The sequence below is a fragment of the Excalfactoria chinensis genome, chromosome 7 (assembly GCF_039878825.1).
Source record: "Excalfactoria chinensis isolate bCotChi1 chromosome 7, bCotChi1.hap2, whole genome shotgun sequence".
Taxonomy (NCBI): Eukaryota; Metazoa; Chordata; class Aves; order Galliformes; family Phasianidae; genus Excalfactoria; species Excalfactoria chinensis.
Genome location: NC_092831.1, coordinates 32,266,315 through 32,288,767, shown reverse-complemented (window position 1 = coordinate 32,288,767; position 22,453 = coordinate 32,266,315). Strand labels below are relative to the sequence as shown.

Below are 22,453 nucleotides of genomic sequence, written 5' to 3'. Positions count from 1 at the left end.
GATCCAACCACCTCTCTGCTGGTCCAGACTCTTTAATTCCTCAAACCAGATGTCACTTTCTTGTAACTCTTCTCCTCAAAATCTGGATCTTTTTTCTGCCATTTCCGTATTTCCAGCAAAAGAAAAAAAAGCTGAAGTATGTTGAAATAGAACAGTGCTGGTTTCCAAGTGCAACACTAATATTGGAAAAAGTTTCCATCTCAGGGCTTAGAAACCATTTTTGGTTCAAATTGGACTGTAGTGCAGGAGGTTTTCATTTTCCAGGATATGTGCTCCTGTGACCTTGCTTTCAGCAAACAACGGACCAGCCAGCATGCGGTAGTTCCTTACCAGCTGCCTGTTTTTAAGTTTCTTTTGCCCCATTCTTTTTGTCCCCAGCTGACATTTTTTCACATTAATGAACTTAGAATAGTTACAACGTGACGGTGGCAAAAACTTTTTGGCCCCTAAACACGATGCAGCTTAGGATGCAGTCACACATTTGACTTCTGCACACCGGTTTCTGTTCATAATTAAACGTTAAATAAGAGGGGAATGGTTTTTCCCCTTAATGACATTTTTTAGATGCTTGTAAGGAAATGAAAGGGAGAAAAACATAAGGATGACTTGTATTTAATATTTGAGTCTTTTCTTCTTGACAATCCTAATAAAACTTGTGATGCCGGTAAGCTGAGGGTTTCAAAGGACTTTTAAAGGCACGAATAAAATAAAGTATTAAAGAATTCATCCCCCAATGAGTTGAAACACTGTTATCCTTCTTCTGCTGAAGGGTAATGGTGAGCCACAGCAACATGAGAAAGAATTTCCAACGCTTTACATCAGAAGCTGAATCCTAGAGCCTGAATACACGTTAACCTTAAGACATTTAACTCTTTGGTTGTTGAGTAGTCTTGTGATACAAACGGTTGACTATAAATTCTATCTTTTTCTTCTCTAGGCTTTCTTTGTCGACCACAATTCCCGCACGACCACATTCATTGACCCTCGGCTTCCCTTGCAGAGCAGCAGGCCTACCAGTGCTTTAGTCCATCGGCAGCACTTAACTAGGCAACGCAGCCACAGTGCTGGTGAGGTAAGTTTGCTTTGCCTCTTCTCTTTGGTTGGGAGCCACCAGGTTTTGAGGGTTGTCTTCTTTCACGTCATTCCATTCACCACTCTCTTTTACTAATTTTACTTCTAATTTGCAGTAACCCTGTTTAACCACAGGAGAGCATCTGATTACAGATTACCAGTATCTGTGTCCTGATTTTTACTGTCAAATTACTTACTGCTGTCAAGCCTGGTGTCTGCCAACTACATATGCTATAACTTGGCAAAAAAGAGGAAAAAAAGTGTGCATGTGTTGTGCAACAATCTGAATAAGTGTAAAAAGCCTGCATATGAGTTTGTCAGACCATTGTATGCACTTATGTATGTATTTTATCTCTACTTTCTAAACTGCAAAACATGGAAAAGTCTGTCTTGTTGATGTGTCACTACAGACCTTTTTCACCATCAGTCTCCTCCATATCATTGCTGTAAATTCTTTTTACCTATGAGCAAGTGTATGTGCAATGGCTTAGTCTTTAATTGTAGTTGTTATTAAAACTCTATACTAGTGGCTGTGATTCCTCTTTTCAGAGGAGGGCTATCCCATGACAGGAATTAAAAGCTAATCTCATTATGACCACTTGTGAGATGCTCTGATTTATCCTATTTTTAGCTCAGTGTCGTGGTGTATCAGGTTCTGCCAGAGACCTGTTTCTGTGCATGAATCTGCTCTGTTGCTTCTCTATCAGAGCATCCACTGAGCTGCAGGGAGTGTCTTACCATTGGTTGCACATCTTATCATTTCCTGTATGAATGTGGTTTAGTTGTCAAGCATACTTCCCATGGCCACCCTCAGTGCAAGGTATTTTTTATGTATGATTTTAAATAAGCATTATCTGTCAATGTGGTTATGTGGTGTAGGAACTGACGTCTTGCAGCAGACAAGACAGCTGAAATTGTCTTCCTGTAGCTGATTAGACTAGACTAGATAAACCAAGTTTTTCTGTTCCTACTGATTTATAAGAGAACATAAATAATCTTTTTCTTGGCTTCACCAAATCGACACCTATCGACCAAATGGACTTACCTTTCTTTTGTACTTCAATATCTTCATTCAAATAGAGGGGGACACATGAGGTGTTCTGCTGAAGTTGTCAATACTGCAGCGTAAGTGTAGTTCATCTTATAGGAAGTCTGCACATATACTGCATATACACAGTGCTAATTTTCTGTCAGAATTTCCTAGTCCGTCTAGATTAGATAAATGAAATTGCTTAATCTGTTTCTGAATGCCAGTTTGGAAATATTTGGTGCGATTACAGTTGTGGCTCTCTATTTTGAATATAAGTATAGCACCACCTAGAAATCTCAAACAGCAGTTCAAAACAGTGTTCCCATTCTGAGACTGATGGTGTAACGATGTTTATTTATATGCATATGTATGAGACTGAGCACGTTTTCTTCTGCCCTTATGTCTTAAATATTGCTTCTTTGCAGCTATTTTAAAGCCATTGTGTCATGGAACTGTATGTTGTTGTAGAAAGATGAGTACTCAGTACTTTCATTTGGATTTGCCTTGCCACAAACTTTGATGTTAGGGAGCTGATGACCCAGTTTTTATAAGGAGATGCTCTAAAGCAAACAATAGCCTGCATAAGGAATGCCTTTTTAGCTGAAGCTGAACTGCAGAGTGAAGCTGGAGCTAATAATAATGCCATTCGTTTTTCAGCACAGTGCCAAAAGAAAATAATAATAATTATTATTATTTTCCAGAGAGAGTATTATCGGAGTGCACAAAGACCTTGGGAGGTACTTCAGGTCTTTTACCTCATTGTGATGCCAGAGTCTGCGTTTAACAATACCTTTATAATGATTTGATCTTTTGCACTTGGATTTTTTTTGGGTTCTCTGGAATGTGGAAGTGAAGTTCCTATAGTAACAATTAACTATAGGCAGAGGGATCGAGAAGTAAACATGAAGGCTCAAGAGACTGAAAAAATAGTTGAGAAAAAATGCCTTATGTAGGTAAAATACAAAATAGCGACACAGTAAAAATGACTTGAACCTACAGTAACCTGTAGAAGTTGAGCCAGCATCACGTATGCTATGAGGAACAATTTTACATTGTGGTTCTGTGGTAAAAAAATGTTGATAGGCCCTATATGTTTCACTTCCTGAAGGTAAACACAAAGAATTCACAACAGTTCTCTTGAGTGATTGTAAGTAATGCTTTTACCAGTTTTGCACTCATTTACCTTGACTGAATGTGAACTCACTTCTTTATCCTTTGCATTGCTGTTTCAGCCACAAAATTCTTTCCAGTTTATGTTAAGGGAAATTCTGCTCATGCGTGGTTATGGTGCTAATGAAGGAGCTGCATTTTGATCTTCATGACTTTTAATGTGGGTAAAGATGTACGTGAAGTACAGAATTACTCTCTGAAAATTTCCCAGCTTGAATTTTAGAGGAGAATTTACTTTTCAGAAAGGGACAGTTATTTAAAAACAGTAATAAACTTGGAAAGAAATAGTTTTGATTTTTCACATGTTATACAACAAATAATGTTTTCACTAATAATTCTCTTACAAGGTAGGTGATCCCTTCTACAGTGATTATTGGGAATTGTGATCCAGCAGAAAACTTACGTTTAAGTAATATAAGTAAATTAAATACTGTTCTTTTGTGTACCTAACTGTATGCTGACAGAGAAACACTGTGTTTACTTGTACATTTTCAGGTTGGAGAGGACTCTCGTCACGCAGGACCACCAGTCCTACCAAGACCATCTAGTACATTTAATACAGTCAGCAGAGCTCAGTACCAGGATGTGGTTCCAGTGGGTAAGTCAGCGTATGGCCTCTTTTCAGAGAAGTACTCCATGACCGAATGTGTCACATCCGTCTTCACTGTTGTGTTTTTCGTTTGATAGGGGTGGGTGTAAGTTAGTATTTGTTGGACTACTTCTGTCTAAGCATTCAGGTGCAACCTGCAGGAATAGTATGTGAAAGTATCTATGCAGAATTCAACAACTGATGTAAAAATCCTACTTGTTCTGAGTTTCCTAAACCCACTAGTCTAAGTGGTGACAGGAAGAGCTGAAGCCAGCAGGATGTGTCCCGATTGGGTATTTCAAGTGCTTTTGTGGAACTGCTGGGTATCTCTTTTGGCAAGATTCCATAAAGCGTTAATCAGCTTGGAATTAGTCATTAGCTTAACTTCTGTTCTCAGTTACATACACACAAAGTTACTGATTTCTATGCCACCAAGAAGAGAATTTAGCTTATTGAATGTAACAGCTGTCACATTGTGCTAAATCAAGATAAATTAATCCGATTGACTATAACTGGATCTTTGTGCTGTGCCGTGTTTACTTGAAAATCTCTGCTAATTTAAATCCTTCCCCTTCCTGTGCACATGGTGTATGTACACTACAGGCTAAGCAGTAAATGAGAATTAGAATAGAATCATAGAGTCACCAAAGTTGGAAAAGTCTTCCAAGCTCATCTAGTCCAACTGCCCACTTACCAGCAATTTGTCCCCACTAAACCATGTCTCTTAGTACAACATCTCAATGTTTCATGAATGCTTCCAAGGAGGAGGACTCAACCACCTCCCTGGGCAGCCCATTCGAGCATCTGAACTCACTTTGAGAGATGAAATTTTCTGTAATATTCAGTCTGAACCTGCCCTGGTGCAGTTTGAATGCATTCCTCCTGACCCCACACCTCAACCTCCTCCAGGTAGTTGTTGAGAACTATATGATCTCTTCCTGAGTCTCCTCCTCTTCTCAGACTAAGAAGTCTCAGTTCCCTCAACTGGGATTAGAATGTGTGTTTCCATTGATTGTTTAATATTTCAGAATGGATCAAACTCCACCAACACTGAATGTGTCTAGAATCTATTTAGAAAAATGAATACGTAGCTAAGAAAATATGATTCAAAAATTCACCAAAAAAGATAAATATGAAAAAAATGAATATATGGATATCACTGAACTATAAATTCTTTAATCTTTTAATCTCTAATCTTTTATTTCTTTTTGCAAAGTTATAAAGAAGGAGTAATGTTAATCTTTGAGTAATTTGAATTGATAAATGTAGTGAACCTGATGGATAAATTTGCATGCTTGGCTTGAATATACGTCTAGCCAAAGTCTTGAAAAGCCACGTTCCACCACCAGATAACATTACTGTAAGCACACAAACCTGGGTGGGTTAAGGCTTGAGAAGGAGCCTGGATATATGGCCATCTGTTTGGAAACACTGCATTTTTGGAACCTGAGCAGGATCTTAGTGTGAATAACAACAAAAGGCTATTACTTCACAGAGGAAGAGTTTAAAAATATTCACCTAGTTACCCTACATCCAGCCTGTAACCTGTCTCTGGTTATAGTCATCTTGTTTTCTTGCCTAGCTCTGTAGGACTCAGGTGTCATGCAAATGATGGGATGAATGACGTTGTGTCTACGTCTATAAATTACGCACCCAGTCTGGTCTATTAGTGCAATCTGGGACCTCCAGAGGGCAGTTCATACCTCTTCTAGTCACATCTCTCCAAGGGCCTGTAGAGATTAAAGTGACACCAAACAGCTTGGAAGGAGATGCTAAAGGCAGTTGAAGAAAGAACTTTATCTACATGGCTATTAAACATACCATGTTAAAATAAGATATTAGATTCTCCATTGCCCTGGCTCATATTTTAATTTATAATAACAGAGTAAGCAATGGCTCGTGCTTCATGTCACTTCACATTTCCTTTTTATGACTGAGAATGGTTTGGTTCAGTGGAAACTAAAGAACCTTAAGACTTCCTTCTAGCTGTGAATACTCTAGTTTGACTTCAGCTAAGAGTGTGATTGGTAAAAGGTAGTGGGAATTGCTAAAATAGTTAGCACTGCTAATTAACGGTGGAAAGGATTTTTCATAATCAGATCTAATTCATAATCAACCGTGTTCCCTGTGATAGCACTAAGAGTAGCCTCACACAATAAATAATAATGAATGCAGTACTGCTAAACTACTAATTGTGAAAGTGGAATTCATCGTCATTGTTCAAAACTAAGAAGGAATGCCGTTCTGTCTTATAGCCTATAGTTATTTCAGTGCAATATTTTTGTTGGTATTTTCAGCTTACAATGACAAGATTGTTGCATTTTTGCGGCAGCCCAACATCTTTGAAATTCTACAAGAGCGTCAACCAGATCTTACGAGGAATCATTCACTCAGGTATTAAAATTTGTTGAGTCTGCTATACTTGGTCTAATATGAAATGCTAATATAAATTGGTTTCTGTCATTGAAGTTGGCAGTGGCGCATAACAAATTGTACAGTTTTGGCCTGTGAAAGACAAACATACCTATAAAGCTGCTTACTTCTTTTCTGTATTTCTGTTAAACTCCCAGAAATAAAGTTTAGGGAAACAGAGGAAATCTATTATTACAAAAGGAAGGGAAAAGTAAAGGCTTCAGGCAAAGGCAACAATCATTTGATTTATATCCTAATGTGGATAAAAGGCATATGCTTAAGAGCTGCCATTCAGATCACAGTTCTCAGTGGTAACTCCTAAGAAGTCATCAATTGCATTCATTTGGAGAGCTGCAAACATTAACCCAGAGAATGTTTCTCTGACTCCTGGTGTTGCTGCTAATTGAATACTAAGATGTCTTTTGAAATCTACCATTCATTTTTTCAAACCTTTCTATTTGGGTAATAATGTAAATTGGAGTAGGCTCTAGAATTGTTCAGACTGTCCCTGCCCTGGGCACAACAGGGCAGTGCTTGCAGGTGGGCAGTGTGTGTTAGCTTTGGCTCAGCAAAGTGCTGTTGAAACTGTGGAGTTAAGATACTGATTCTTGGTTCTTGATGGGTTGGTACCACAGAGTTGATGTTGTGGTTGCTTGGCCTTCACTGCCTATCTTCATAGAGAAACACTAAATTACTACAGCCACCACTGCAAGCACATACAGCTTGGACGTGCCCCTTTTGACCCTCGAATGTTCTGCATATGTAGGCCAGGACATTTATATTAGGTTAATTGTTTGAGAATGTCTTTTGCGCAGTGTTTTTAGAGACAGAAGGCAAGGAATTAAGCTTGACTTTTTGAATGAAACTTGTGCATTAAATTATGTGCTCCAGAAATGCATATTGTAGCTTAAACTGTGTGCTGCTGCCAGTGCTCTTGTCTTCACCCTTGTTAGAATGCTGACTGTATGCATTGCTTTTATCCTTGTCACTGTCAGCGGGCTTGATGGACCTTTGAGCCGAGCCAGTATCGCTGTTCTTATGTGGAGCTTTTTTCTGTTTGTTTGATTTTCTCCTTTAGAATTCTTGTTCTGTGAGTTTGCATTTGGTTTTCTTTTCCTTGTTATAACGGTGAGTCCAAATTAATATGGTGACGATGGTAGAGAAAAACTCTATCTTTTACTGATAGAAAATGAATAGGATGTCCTTTCATTTTAGAATACAGGAAAAAACTCTACAGACTGTAGAGAGAACAGGAATCATCCAAATCTTTATATCCAATATCAATACTAAAAATCCATTGTGAGATCAGAACAATCCAGAGTGTGTTACATACCGTGTTTAGGATGCATAGATTTCACAGTATTATCCAGATGGGGTCTGGGAGTAGGGCTGAGTACTTGAGTGAAACAGAGAGGGAGAAACAGTGCAGATGTTTTCTGAAAGATGGGCTAAGTGCAATGTCTTTTGAAAATCCCACTTTGGAAATGATCAAAACATTGTAACATATGGCTCACATTTGTACAGAAGCTCAAAACAGACAGCACTGCTTAAAATGGTTCACTTTCTGAATAGTAACATCCTCTCACAGGGCTTGCCCTTCTGCTTTGAATTCAGGGCCATAGCTAGTGTGAACTTGAAGAACCCATTTTTGATGGTTGCATGGCCTGCGGTACCTGAAGCAGTGAATCAGTGAGGGAAACAAGAGTCATTCTTCAGAACAAATTAGCTTTCTGGTTGTAATGCTTCACTACTCACATGCATATGCTGTGGCAGGGGAAAAAATGGTTTCTGAAATACAGAAGCATAGCCTAGAGGTTTTTATGACATACCCTGTACTTTTCTTTTTTACTGGGGTGTACATTGGTGTACATCAGGTATTTTGTAACTCTTTTTGGCTTACACAGGGAGAAGATCCAGTTCATCCGGACAGAGGGAACGCCTGGCTTGGTGCGTTTATCCAGTGATGCAGACCTTGTCATGTTACTCAGGTAGGTGCTGCTGCTTTCTGTGCACGTATGGAATATGCTGTGGCAGCTGCTGAGGAGCCTTCCAGACACAGTAGTGTGTATCCATTTACTGAAATAAGGAAAATTCAAGATGTTTATTTCAAACTTCCCTTTGTAGGAAATCAAATAATTGATTCATCAATCATCAGCATAATTAATCTTTAAGAGAGAAGTCAAAGAGCTAGTGTAATCCCAGAAAAACTTCATATTCTTCATTATTTCTCTTCTCTATTTTGTTTCTCTCCTCCAGGTTTTTGTTTTGATCTGGTTTTGTTTTTCTAAAAATACCTAACTGAAAAGTTTTGCTTTGATTTCTTCCCATTTTAGTAATAAACTTACGATGCCACTGCTTCAAGGGTGTATTAAATGATAAAAATTTTATTGCTCATCCATTAGTTCCCTATAAAGTTGCATGTTAAGCCTCGGAACTAGACTGTTGGGTTATTGCAGGTTTATTGTTACTGTGAGTAAATACTGGTGTAGAACAAAGATGGGCTGCGTCAAAATTATGGTGTACCAAGGTACTAACATTTCTGTGCCTACCTGTATTTAGTCCTTGTAGATTTCTACTTTAAACAAAATCTCCTAGCAGAATATCGTCATGACTCCTCTAAGAAACCCTGATAAAACGTTATGCTAATTGTGATGAGTCAGTCTTCCTCAGGTTCATGATGCCTGAATTCAGCAACTTGGTTGGCTGGATGTCCATGGGAAAGACTGTATCCCTTTCTCTGTCTCTGTGTAGTTGTGTAGAGGTTAGGAGTGGTGTAATTGCCTTGTGAAGAACTCTTGTGTTCTGGTGAACAACTGAGGGGAATCATTATTTCTGATACTTTTGTTGCTTGGAAACACTACATTTTTTTCAATTACTTCAGTAAAAATTAAGTTGCAACTAGCAAAAACATGCTCAAGAAGCTGTGCTTTAAGAACTGAATAAGATGCAGTGCATCACTCTGAAAGTAACATGTTGTTAAGAGTACAATACTTCAGTTTGTTCTTCTAAACATGTTGTTTGATATTCAGTGCAAATAATCATCTTAAAGATCATCATTTTAACACCCTCTTCATTTAATCCAAGATTGAAGTAGAGGTTTAGATTTTACCACATTTTTCAGCATCAGAGTATATTTTTGAGGAGAACAACATGAGGTAACAAATATAAGAAGTACCAGAAAATAGAAATCCCAATAAAGGTCTGCTGCAAAGAATTGCTCTATTTGAATTCTTTGAACAAACTTGGTAAGAAACATGATTTGTTTGAACACTGCTTTTGAGCTCTACAACAAAAGAACAGCTTGTGATTCTTTACTGTAGCTTAATTTTTGATAAGAAATTTTACGTATGGATTCACTTTTTTTTTATTCTTATCTGTGTTGTTTAACATGCAGCTTTTGATACCAAATCCATTCTGATACCAGGGATTTTATCTTCTTTGCTTACATCAGTGTTGTGAAGAAACTGAAATTTTAATATATATATATTATATATTATATGTATTATATAATATATATATATATTATATATTATCCTTAAGAATAAAAAAATAACCTCTAAAACCAAAAGTCTTACTATTCAGTACATTCAACAACTTCAGGTGTGAATCTTAACCCTGGAGACTTGGAGTATTTGCCTTTGTTCCTGGTCTTTGTGCACTATTACAGATCTTGTTTCTAGGAAATCACAACTAAGGTTTTTGACCCTTTTTACCCTATGGGGAAAAAGAAAAAAAGAGGAAAACACAAATGGAGGAAGTGTATTTTAGTCTTGAAAACAAACATCGTACTACATATACTTTAATATTTCACGGTAATTAGCAGTAATTATTGCTTTCCACTAAGTTTCAGTTTCAGGAAATGGCAATAATATTCAAAGACTAAGTATGAATTTTAAGTGTGCATAGTGGAAATAGGCAAGTAACTAACCAAGAAAACGGATTAAAGAAATATATATTTTTAGAAAGATATCTTTTATTCATGCAAATAAATGTGTTGCTTTTTAATATTTGCTTCTACTTACAAGTTTGTTTGAAGAGGAGATAATGTCATATGTGCCGCCACATGCCTTACTTCATCCCAGTTATTGCCAGTCCCCAAGAGGTTCACCAGTGTCCTCACCCCAGAACTCTCCAGGTAAGTTTCTCAAGCACAGAGTCTGTAAGAACCCATTTCTCATAGTGAGTAAAGATCTGTTCTGGATCAGTAGAATCAATGTCACATTCCTGCTGCCTTCCCAAAAGTCAAAGAACGGAGACAAATTGTTTGACTGTAATTTTTAGTTTACTTTCCAAATTCAATTTCACTGCAGCCTAAAGCAGAGCCATTTGGAAATTATATCCCAACATGTTTCCCTTTGCAGTTCCCAGCCTTTATTTATATGAGCTGAAGCAGTGAGCTTGTAATTGCTGTCATTCTCCACTGCAGTACTTTTATTATGATGATATTTGTAAAATATTGTGGTACTGCCAGTCCCGTAATTAAGTTTATGTTATGCTGCATATAATGGCTTCCCACCTTTCTGAAAATCCAAGTTCTGTAGCTCCAGCAACAACAAAGATCTGGTCCTGGTTTTGGGCAAAACCAGCCAGCGTGATTGAATTTGACTTTCAAACATGAACATTTGCCTTGGGCTCACAAGGTGTTCTGCCAGTAGAGAAAATTGGTATATTCCAGCTTCAGAGTTTGTGATTTTGTTCTGACTTGTAAAAAAGCATGTGAACTTGTTCTTCACTGATCTGAAACAGCTAAATGACTGCTAAAGCCAAGATCCCAATGCCTAGAAGATTAAAAACATAGGATCTAGTAAGTATGCCCTGAAAGTCGACTGTTGGATAGTAAATAATAACAAGTTTATGTAAAGGCAGACTGTTGTCTCTTAACTTGAGGTCAGAAGGGAGCATCTGGCAGCTGTCTGGAAGTGTACATGTCAGAATGCGATGAAGTTCATGTTTCACATATTAACTAATTATGTTGCTAATAAAAACTAAGCTATTTCAAATATAACAATAAAAACATTTCACCAGTGAAGGTGTTGTGCATTTCCCTGTCCACAGGCATTAGGACAGAACTTTGTCAGGCAGCCAGACTAAAAGGACATTAAAATGTCCTACTGGGCATAGGTCCTCTGTAAAGACCCATTTAGAGAAACTATCCTAAGATACGAATGATCTTATGGTATTCTGCCATGATATGATATGTATATTTGATGTTTTGGATGCATGCATTGCTTAGCTTGAGCTGTTTCCATTGCAGAGAAAGTAAGATAGAAAATATGCACATATACATCTTACTTTCAACTGCAAATCTAGCAGTCCCTTAAGGTGTAAAAACAGATTTTGTTTTCAGAGCTGTAATTTCTTTGTTATCAGCACATGCACAAAAGCATGCTAGGCCAATTTTTGGTCCAACAAAGTATTTCCGTATGTCTTTAATATTTAACATGTGATATTTCCCTCTGTTTCTCAAAGAAGTAGCACACAGTAAAGGATGAACAGCGATGGCTTCAGTCTCATCCTCCCTAACATTGTAATCTCTATTCTGTTGCATAGAAAAAAGATAGAGTGACCATTGAATCTCACTGTTTGGATGCAAGAGTGCGTGTTTGTGTTGGTGTGCAAATGAAGTCCTATTTATATATTATAAATGACCCATGATTCCTATGGGGGCTCTGTTTTCTCATCAGCTAAACTGGCTGTGCTGTACTGCAAGGGACTGCATATTAAGGAGCTGTTTAGTTCAGTCACTATTAGTTGTACTTTCTCTTTCGGGGAAGATGAATAATCATAAAGCTGCTCTTTATATCTGTTTTAGAATATAAGCACTTTGAAAATCAAATGCAATTATCACATCACTTGCATTTTTTAGCTCTTCCACTACCATCTTTTGTTCCCAAGGCAGAAGTAATCACTGTAATTGCCCAGGAATTTCTTGGCATATGCGTGTGATTTGTAATGAGAACTTGTCATGTGCTGTCAGAATAATGTGCTGCTGATTTCTGAGCCGTGAAGTAATGCATTACCAGATTTATGTTCTTCGCTATCTCTTAGAAGTAATTTCCTGCAGGGGTTAAGTTTGAAGTAAGCTTATGTTATTTTTTTGGTGACTACATTTTTGTGCCTACTTTGACCCGAAGTGGAATAAACAAAGTAGGGGTAAAAAGCCAATAATTAAAAGGCTGTTTATGGTTTCAAATTTCTCTAAGTATTCTAGAGAGTTCATCTGAGAGAGTGTATGGTTAGAAAGCCTCTGAGCTCTCAGTAATGCAGGATAAACACTGTAGTTTCATCAGTGACCGTGATTTGCTTTTCCAGGGCAGTCCTTCATATTGCCGTTGGTGCTCTGAGGATTCTGACACTTGTTATGCCTCCCATGTGTCACTATGAGCCTAGAACGAATGGCAGGTGTCTGTCTGGTCGGGCATGTGTTTTGAACACCAGTGAATGGCAGTGTTAATACAGATCTTGCCTGCACTCTCTGGTCTGTGCAGAGAGACTGACTGTGTGGCTTCCTCCAGCAGCCACTTCCGCAGGATGCTCTGCTTTGCTTTTCATCTCAGACCCATATGTGTTGAAGCTTTGCAAGCAAAGGCTGAAGGGATGTGTATTCTCTCTGCTTTATAACTTCTCTGCCTGATAATGTAAATGTTATCATGTTTTCACTCAAAGTGATTTTATATTTACTTAGTTTCATACAGGCAGCCAAGAGAAAACTCACGTAAGAGCTGATAACACTTAAAACACGTGCTGCTAAGCTCTTTGTCTGTATTTCTTGTGTGCTATAGACCTGTTAGTTGATCTTCAATGTGTATAAGCAGTGAGCAACCTATGTGTACTGTGAGGCATGAGAAATTTTTTTTAACGTGCTTTAGGGTTCGTGGGGGAAATGTCTTCACACCCACACAGGGAAGTAATTAATGTAATAAAAAGTAGAGTTGAGAAGATGAAAGTAGCAGGGCTAGGGTTAACTCACTGCCTCTTTGGCATACTTTCCTGCAATTAAATCAATTGAAGGAATTTATCCAGAGAACCAGTGGAAGCTCTAACGGTTGTAATATTCTGAATAGATCAGGCAGAACAATATATTTGTGCATACTGGACTTCTAAATGCAGGAGGTATGTAATAATTTTGGTAAAGGGCTCTCTCCCTCAAAAAGGAGTTCTCAAAAATAAACCCACTTAGATGGGCATGGTGTATGATGCTACAGTTACAAATAAAATGTTCCACAGACTTAAAATTGGTACTATTTCCATTCTCCTCTGTACTTTCCCAAGGGAGAACTTCCAGTACGGATTTTCCGTAAGTTCTTTGACTTGGTGTATTCAACAGCAGCACAGTGGGTGATAATTTCTGTACTTCATTTTAGAGGGCTTAGTTTTGCTGAGAGTCACAAAAACAGAACAGAGCACAACATTTACTTCATGGGCATGAGCTGTTTTGAAGGTGAGGCGTAGAGTTTCCTTGTCAAACAAAAGCCTTTCCAGTTGATCGTGCTATTTTCTTTAAATCAATCTTTAGCATCCACCTGGATTTGCTCTTTAAGATGTGCTTTAGAAACATGATACTATCGGAAATGAGCAGTCAGAAAGTCTTGGATACCGAGCAGATTTGAGGAGACGTAGCTTTTACTCATTTGTAAGGGTGACTGAACCAAACACGTGCTGTGCCTTTTGCTGTTCAAGAGTCTTTTCAGTAGAGGATAGGATATTAATCAGTTCATGCCACTACAGCTCATTCTTTGCTTATTGCTTCCTGCAGGTACTCAGCGTGCCAATGCCCGAGCTCCAGCTCCTTACAAAAGAGATTTTGAAGCCAAGCTGAGAAACTTTTACAGGAAGTTGGAAACTAAAGGATATGGACAAGGCCCAGGGAAATTGAAGTATGTTGAAGAATCCCTTGAAAACTGTATTTGTAGCTCAGGCAGCTTGACTTGCTTTTCCTTGCATGTCTGCAAGCATCTTCCTAATAGAAGAAATGCAGATATTATGGTTACCCTCGCACTTCTGGAAGCATAAAGCCTGTCATAAGAGATTTAATGACAGCATGTGATTCATAGCAGAGGATACAGCAAATTCTGAGCACTTTTTTGCTGTATCAACTCCAACTGCAGTTTATATGAACAGTATTATTAATACGGGGACAAAAAGTGCTTTGGAAAAAGGCATGCAGAAGAGGTGGCTTCTGAACTCTTTCATCAAAGCAGTTGCTGTGATATAAATAATTATGTTTTTGTCTTTTTTTGTGTTGGAAAAGTCAGATGTGCTTTTCTTTTGTACGTAGCTGCCACTCTTGTTCATGTGGTCCTCTTGGGTAAAGTGGTGCTCTCTTCTGAGTCATTTACAAGTCCTTAAAGACTCTTTAAAGAGGACTGGTAAACTATTATTCATTTCCAAGGATCACCTTAGAAAACTGCTGTTCTTTCCAGTTAAGTTCAGCACTCTGAATGTTGGAGTGCTTAGCTGAAGTCTTTCCTCTTTCGTTTAGCTGGTAATCGTGCAATGACATGCTGTTATATTAAGGATCATCATCGTCAGAGATACTTTCATAATGGTGTAAATCACCAAGTCTTGTGCCAGGTAAAAGAAAAACTCACATGCTTTAGGCAATTCAACATCAGTTGTAATATTAAAGTACACTTCCTCCCAAACAAGTTGACATTCTAATTGTCTCCCTTCGCTATAAGGAAAAACCCTTTAAAACCCTTTCTTCTGCTAGAATTAGGGTGTGTTTTCCCCAGACAGTCTCTTCTTACATTTTGCAGGAATTTATGCAAAGCTCAGACTTTGTTTATGGGACCTTGTTAAAAATAATTCCACAATTAACATAGGGTTTAAGTGGTGGTGTTTAGACAGTCCTAAGAAGCAGATGTCAAACATAATTTTCCTATAACGTAATGAATTCATAAACCCCTGAAAGATTCATCTGTGAAGATTTTGTCATAAGTATGAGGGCAAATACCAGAGAATGATGTCTGCTACCTGTGAGATCTATTACATCTCTTGTCTTGTTTTTTTCCTGACTCATTTGCCATCACACTGGGGTTTTTTAAAGCAGAAAATGCTTGGCTTTGAGCAGTTTTCCCTGAGTTCCCAAGCACGTGCTGACCTGCTCCTTTCTTTCAAACTACGGCTCCAGCAGTTTTCCTACTGCCTGGGTTTTCTTGTTGCACTTGATATTTCCTGGCTTCCTCCTCTGCAGGCTAGCACACTGCAACCACTGACTGCTGCGTGAGCAGTAAGACCAGCAAGGGCTTTGTAAGATGGCATGTGGAGGGGCAAGTTGCCTGTATGTGGGGCACAGCTCCAAGCTTGGGTCTGACTGACTGATCAAACACATTCATAAGACAGTATTTGAATGTAAGACAAGCCAAGTTTCAGGAAACTAATTAAACACGGTTCTTTGGCAAAGGATGAAAAGCCTAAATAGGATTCTTTCACCTCGTATTTCAGATCTTTATGATGTCTCCTTGATTTCACAATTTTTCTGTTAAAAGATATAGTGTGTTTTTCTATGTGATGCCTCAGTTTGGTTTTGGACAAACAGTTACTCTTCCTTCTAGTCTTGTCGTCTCATCACACCTACACTGGGGTTAATGTAGAGGTGTTCAATTCTGGAGTCGTCATTTAGTGACTTTCACACGGGTTCATCTTTTGCCTTGTTAAGAGGTAGATTTCTACATATGAGTTAGCTTGTTGTTTACAGGAAGACTAATTTAGAGGCCCAGCCTTGCAGAAGAATTTTAGGCTTACTGAAAATGCTCATTTCAGGACTTTTTCCACTGTGGTCTCAATGTAAGAAAAAAATAGGGTGGAAAAATCAAAACAACACTTCTTTGTACAAGGCATACTACTGAAATGTTCAGTAGACGCTTCTGGGTTCTAACAGGCAGAAGCTGCCTGGTGTGGATCAAATTCTCCAGCAAAATGGGTATCAGAGCTCTTAGTCACTCTGTTCCTTGTAGTGTGAGTAGATATTTATGAATGTGGTTAATAATCATGAATTGCTCTTTTCAATGTTGTTTTGCTTTTCAGATTAATAATCAGGAGAGATCACTTGCTTGAAGATGCCTTTAACCAGATTATGGGCTACTCAAGGAAAGACTTGCAGAGAAATAAGCTCTATGTTACATTTGTTGGGGAAGAAGGGTAAGTAGAACGGGGAAGTAAATGTAATCTCAAAACTGTCTTGCAGCTGTGCTGTTTTGCTGAAGTTTTTGTGGTCTAGAGTGAAAAGAGGAAGGATTGTGGTCAGGAAATGCCACATATACGAGCCTTAGAACGTACAGCTGTTCAGGATGACTTTTTTTAAGCTTTGTGAAATATAATGCATCCTGCCTTTGCAGAAATAATACATGTGTTTATGTGAATTTTCACAATAGTTAGTGTGTGTTTCAGAGTGTTGCTGGGAAAGCAAAGAGAAAAACAAACTGCTTTCTTCTGTTATTCATATTTCTTTTCTGTCAGTGCTGTTATTGTATCTCTAGTGCCTGTTCAAAGACAGCTGCCATTTGCTGGAGAGGGAGCACTTCCAGAACAGGCTAGATGCTTAATCCCTAAGTGCTTTCTAAGGCAATGGGAGCAGAAGGCCCTCAGTGCTGCAGGAGGTTCTCATCATCTTTCTAGGCCACGGCCTGTTTCACAAATCAAAGCAATAAGGCCGTTGCCAGTTGTCAAGTAAATACAGATATCCCTGACATAAAGTCGCTTCAGAGGATGCTCGGTCTATGTCTGATGGAAATCTGATGTCATATAGATTGCGAGGTGCACATTACTAGGCAAGATGTGATTAGTTTTTCTTTGCAAGTGTAAGTGGAACTATATACTGATTACCTATTTTTGTCTCTTGTTTTGCATCCCCTTTGTCAGCTCTTAAAGCCTTTTGCACTAGGCACAAATATTTTTATGGATACATTTCATGGGTGTTTTTCCAAGAAGTTGGAAGTTTTGTTCGCTGATATTTAGGAAAATGCAGCACACAGCTCTTGGAATGCTGTAGTATGCGCTATTGCCATGCAATGTGCAAGTCTACTTTTAAAATAGATAAGTTGTTATAGAGACATCTCATACGAGATTAGATTACTTTGAAAACTGTTTTAAGTTTACCCTGAGCTACTTACTGCTAATAAAGACCTGGTGAAGTCTTAAAATGTTGGCAGCTGAGAGCCAAGTGTGGACTTGTTCATATAAATAATATCACTGTGCTGTCTGAGGAAAAACTCAGAACTGGAATGACGAGGCTGATGCAGGATGAGATTACACTGTATTGACGGAGCAGGGTGGGGATGCAGCAACGAGGTCTTTCTTACACAGCCCTACCGGCCTTCATTTTTGCAGCTGCAGCCTCAACTCAGATTTAAAAATGAAAGGGGAAAATTTGAAAGTCATAAACGATATAGAGATAGATCCAGATAGACCGTCTCCTTTCATCAGACATCAGGCATTTCCTCACTTAGTACAGTGAGATAAAGAGTGACCTGGAAGAGGAGGTGACACATACTGTTTCCTCTGTATCTAGCTTTAAACAGGACTTTCTTCTTAATGGAAAAGAATGAGTTAATTGAGAGCAAATTAAAATGACGTCAATTCTCTATTTACAAATCTCTGTTGTGAATGAAGAAAGGATATGTGCAAACAGTATTGTTTCATCAGAGATGGTGCAAGAATATGTATCACATTGAACTATTCATTTGGCTAGGCGTAGAAAGACAGGTCAGGGTGGAGGAGAGGAGGAAAAATACTGGAGGTGAATCTTCTCCTACTTGTTTCTCCTTTCTTTAAGAAGATTCACTGGAAGTTTGCTGTTGCATTGCTTTTCCTCTTGGTAGAGAGGTTTAAACTTGAAGTAATGTGAAATGGAATCCTCACAGATTAAAACTGTCCGAGTAACTTTTGTTGGTGTACGTGTTAGTGAGCAACACAGACATAGTTAATTGTTTGTAAATCTCATAACGTTTGATATTTTCCTTGAACCTTTGGTTTCTACATCTAACTGATGCAAGTTTAATGCTTTTTTTTGCATTTGTACTTCGTTTGGAGGAAGTGAAGAAAATTTTGATGCAAAGAATATGATTTCGTGAAGTTATTTTCCTTAAGTTCTATGAGCTATTAGCAGAAGCTGGTTTGTGTTTGTAGTGAGAAATCTGAAATATTAATGGCGCTTCCCAGGAGACGTGAGTCACGTTGCCAACAACATATTTCTCTGCTCCTGAATACCCAAATGCCCTACAGTTGCAGCTGCTGTGCGGTTGCATACCTCTTGTATGAAGTTTTCTCACCCTTGTGCCAAGCCTTTAATTGTGGGATAAATCTGACTGACAGTGCAGGACTCTCATGATTGATTTATTTAGCATGACTCACAGTAACACCATGTACAAAGGGAGCTGTATGCAATGGCTGATAGTCAGGCATACAGTTTCTGTTCCATCTTCAGTTTTCAGTGAGTTTAATTATCCCAGAAGTCTCTAAGAGTGTTCCAGACACCCCTTTCTTGATCTGGTATTTGTGCCAAGACTAAGATCCAACAGTTGTCCACGATATCAAACTGTTATTTTTTTCCTGCAAATTGAGGATGGAATCTGCCCTTCTTGCCAGGGTAAGAATCTGTTTCAGTACTTTGCTTCTGAAGCTTAGCAGAAGCTAAGTGCTTCCAAATGACTGAAGGGAAAATATTTTTCCTTCAGCAGAAGAAAGAGGCTTTATCCTCAACTTGATAATGGTACCTCACTCGTATTTTCCTGACAACATCGTCCTTCAGAAAGAACTCTCATCTGTGCGTATCTCCTGTTAAAGATCATGAGCCAAAACATTAGTAGCAGGAGTGCTGTGAGAAAGCCGACTTTCTCTATGATGCTTTTGTCTGTGTGTTGTCTTAGTACTAAAACAAGGCCTTCATAAAAGTCAAGTGTAAAATTTTCAAGCTATCGAGACTCTTTTTGTTAGGACTACAGTAACCTTTCCTCCCCACAGGGAAATCTTTAGTTTTCTACCTCTACCAGGGCATTAACTTCGTGCTTAACTCATTTCGCTGCTGACTTGCAGCATAGTGTCAAAACTCTTAGTGCTTTGTCAGCAGTGAGTTTGTTTATGATTCAAGAAGAGGTTATTTAGATTCCTTGTTCATTAGAGCTGGAATCTTGAAATAGCAAAAAAAAAAAACCCAACACCCAAAAAACAACAAAAACAAAGGAAATACGCTCTCCAAAAGACATTTAAGTGCACTCAACTTTGGAAGACAGACAAGAAAATTTAGACCAAGAAAGAGAACTCGCTTAAGTAATATCAGATTATATTTCTGGGAAAAACAGATATATTATCCTTCAAACTGTCCTATTGTTGTAAGTCTGCATGGGCAACATACGACCATTTTCCATTTTCATTCCTAATTTATCAGATTCTGATAGGTCTGATGTTGCCTCTTTTTGTGTTTCCTCTCCCTCCCCTCAGACACTACTTGCCTTCACCTCCATTTATTTGGTTATATTCTCGTGGCAAAAAAACAAACCCAAAACATTACAGCTGGAGCCAAAAATGTTGATGGAGAGCATTTCCTTCCAGTCCTCCAAGTCATTCCATTTCAGAGGATCCTCACAAGGACTTTGCATCCCTTGGCATTGAGCAATCTGCTGGATAAGGGTTCTGGTTAAAATCTTAGGAAATTTTAATGGCAAATGTACTGTAAGGAATGTAAATGCAAAAGAAGTGTTTCTTTGCACACAATAAACACTGCATAGTAATGTCACGTTTCCTTTTAAAGGTTGGACTACAGTGGACCTTCAAGGGAATTTTTTTTCCTGGTATCTAGAGAGCTCTTCAATCCATATTATGGTTTATTTGAATATTCAGCCAACGATACCTATACAGTACAAATAAGTCCCATGTCTGCTTTTGTAGACAATCACCATGAGTGGTAAGGATTATTTCTTCTGTCTTTGCTTTTCAGGTATCTTTGTCTTTTCTGCTGTCCTCATTTGCAGAGAATGCTTATATTTGCTCAGATGTATAAAAAATAGTTGGATCTTTGTAACCAGCAGAAAAAGCGATTGCATTTCTATAGAATTTCCTCATTTTGTTTTCTCTCGTGGTGGTTTTAAATGATCTTATTTCTCACGAGGTCAGCAGAAGTGTGGTTTGGAACATGTATCGTGGGATTATCTCACAGCACAACCTTCTGGGTTTCTTGTATTTTAGCAGACAGTCACTTCATGAAATCAAAGTTAACTCCTTGTGCATTAGAAATGCATGAGACTGGTTTGTTGTCAACTAAGAATATTAAGGGAGATTTCAAGGAGGTTGTATTATGTATTTGTTTATCCGCTGGAGGTATCTTAATTAAAGGGGAAGGCTGATGGTTACGTAGCTCTTAAGCAAAGACTGTGCTATGTAAAGGTATGCTTATAAAATGGTTCACAATGATTTTTTAATCTCTTTTTCACACTTATAAGGCAGCTCAGATCACAGAATCTCTGAAAGTTTATAGATGTTTTCAGTGAATATCAACAGACAATTCTGCCATGGAAGCAGTTATAATGAAGTAATAGTAGAGTGCCAACTGCTCATCTGTGTAGGATGGAGAGGTACTGGGCTCTCATTGGTTGGAAGCCATTTGTGAAGAGTGGGTATCTGTGAGGAATCTCATTAATAGTTTTTAAATTAAATACCCACCAAAATGAAGACAACAAGAAGAAAGAGAAAGGGAAGATAGATGTGATTATCTTGACACGAGGCAGTGAGATAAAAAAAAAATAAGGAAGCAAAGTAAAAACCTTCTAGCCACCGTCTGTGAAAATACATTCAAAGGTCCGTAATCACCAGTCAGAAGAGGGAGCAAAAAGCAACGGTATGCAGGAACACAGTGACAAGTGTCAGTCTGGGGAAGTGGAGTAACCTTCGGCTTCCCGGTGGCACAAGTACAAGTTAATCCTAGACGAGGTCTGTAAAGAAAATGAATTGTTATTATCATGTTGCAAGATGTCTTATAGAGGTAGACTGGGTTAAGTATGGATTTGGCATTTCTGAGAAGCTACAACATTGATACCTGAGGGATGTTCCACACTCTTCAAACTTGCATATATATATTTTTTCCTCTGTGCTCTTTTGAGAACATAAAAGAAACAGAAAAGAACACCACATTTTAGGCATAGCTCCCTGACTTGCCAGTGCTGTTTGGATGTATAAATAAGTTTTGATGACACAGCAGTGTACAAACCACAAAGTCTCAGTACAGTGATTGTAACTCTTTGTCTTCTAGGTTCAGGTTTAGTGGTCGAATCCTTGGTCTTGCTCTGATACACCAATATTTGCTGGATGCCTTCTTTACACGACCCTTTTATAAAGCCCTCCTCCGAATGTGAGTAGAATTGTTCTGTCTCCTTTTTTGGTTTGCTTCCTTGCCCATGGACAACAGCATGTTGTGAATGGTTATCTTATCCTCAGAATGACAGGCCTTTACATATAAATTGGTCATTTCATTTTAATCCAGCATTTTTTTTTAAGGTTCCTTGTTGCTGACTGTGGTGTTACCTAATAACTTGGAATGCTCTTCGTACTAATTTCATACCGATCTGTGTGATTTGTTTATACTATATTATCTACTTTCTTCACAAAATCCTACGTTTGAGCTAGTAGAATGAAACGCTGTGGTTTTGTTCTAGATATTAATAGAGATGTTATTCATGTGTCTAGTAATGACTCATAAAATAGGATGTGAATCACTTCTTAACTTAGACTGTGAGACTTGAATTCTCTGATTGCAGCCAATCTCCATTTTGAGGAGCTTTACTTTGATATGCTTCAGACTGGATTTTCAGAACTGCTGCTGTTCTGGCTTAAACAGTGTGAGCTGCACTTGCCTAGCATGTCTGGAAGTTAAGGCGTAATGAACTTAAGGCACTTCAGTTTTTGTCCTCAGTTTCAAAGCTGTTATGGAGAAGCCTGGAAGGATATCATAGAACCTTTTGAATTGGAAGGGACTCTTAAAGGTCATTTGGTCCAAATCCCCTGCAAAGAACAGGGACATCTGCACTAGATAACGTTGCTCAGAGCCTGGTCCAGCCTGACATTGAATGTCTACAAGGATGGGAACATGTTTCTTCAAAATATCATACATTTTAATAGCAAGGAGTAATGCATCCACTCCTATTGCAAGTATATGTTTGAAGTTCTTAGTTCCTAACAGCATCATTTCA

The 22,453-nt window shown here is 38.3% G+C and overlaps 1 protein-coding gene across 4 annotated transcripts in view; it reads left to right on the top strand.

Annotated features, from left to right (window-relative positions):
* The window catches only part of HECW2 (HECT, C2 and WW domain containing E3 ubiquitin protein ligase 2), a 119,064-nt gene that overhangs the window by 88,001 nt on the left and 8,610 nt on the right, over positions 1-22,453 (top strand). For all 4 annotated transcript variants that reach the window (XM_072342268.1, XM_072342266.1, XM_072342267.1 and 1 more), the window contains exons 15-23: positions 938-1,072; positions 3,767-3,869; positions 6,158-6,254; positions 8,177-8,260; positions 10,298-10,407; positions 14,029-14,149; positions 16,302-16,415; positions 20,023-20,175; positions 21,517-21,615. In XM_072342268.1, coding sequence (XP_072198369.1) covers positions 938-1,072; positions 3,767-3,869; positions 6,158-6,254; positions 8,177-8,260; positions 10,298-10,407; positions 14,029-14,149; positions 16,302-16,415; positions 20,023-20,175; positions 21,517-21,615 — 1,016 coding nt within the window. The remainder of the gene's footprint in view (positions 1-937; positions 1,073-3,766; positions 3,870-6,157; positions 6,255-8,176; positions 8,261-10,297; positions 10,408-14,028; positions 14,150-16,301; positions 16,416-20,022; positions 20,176-21,516; positions 21,616-22,453) is intronic.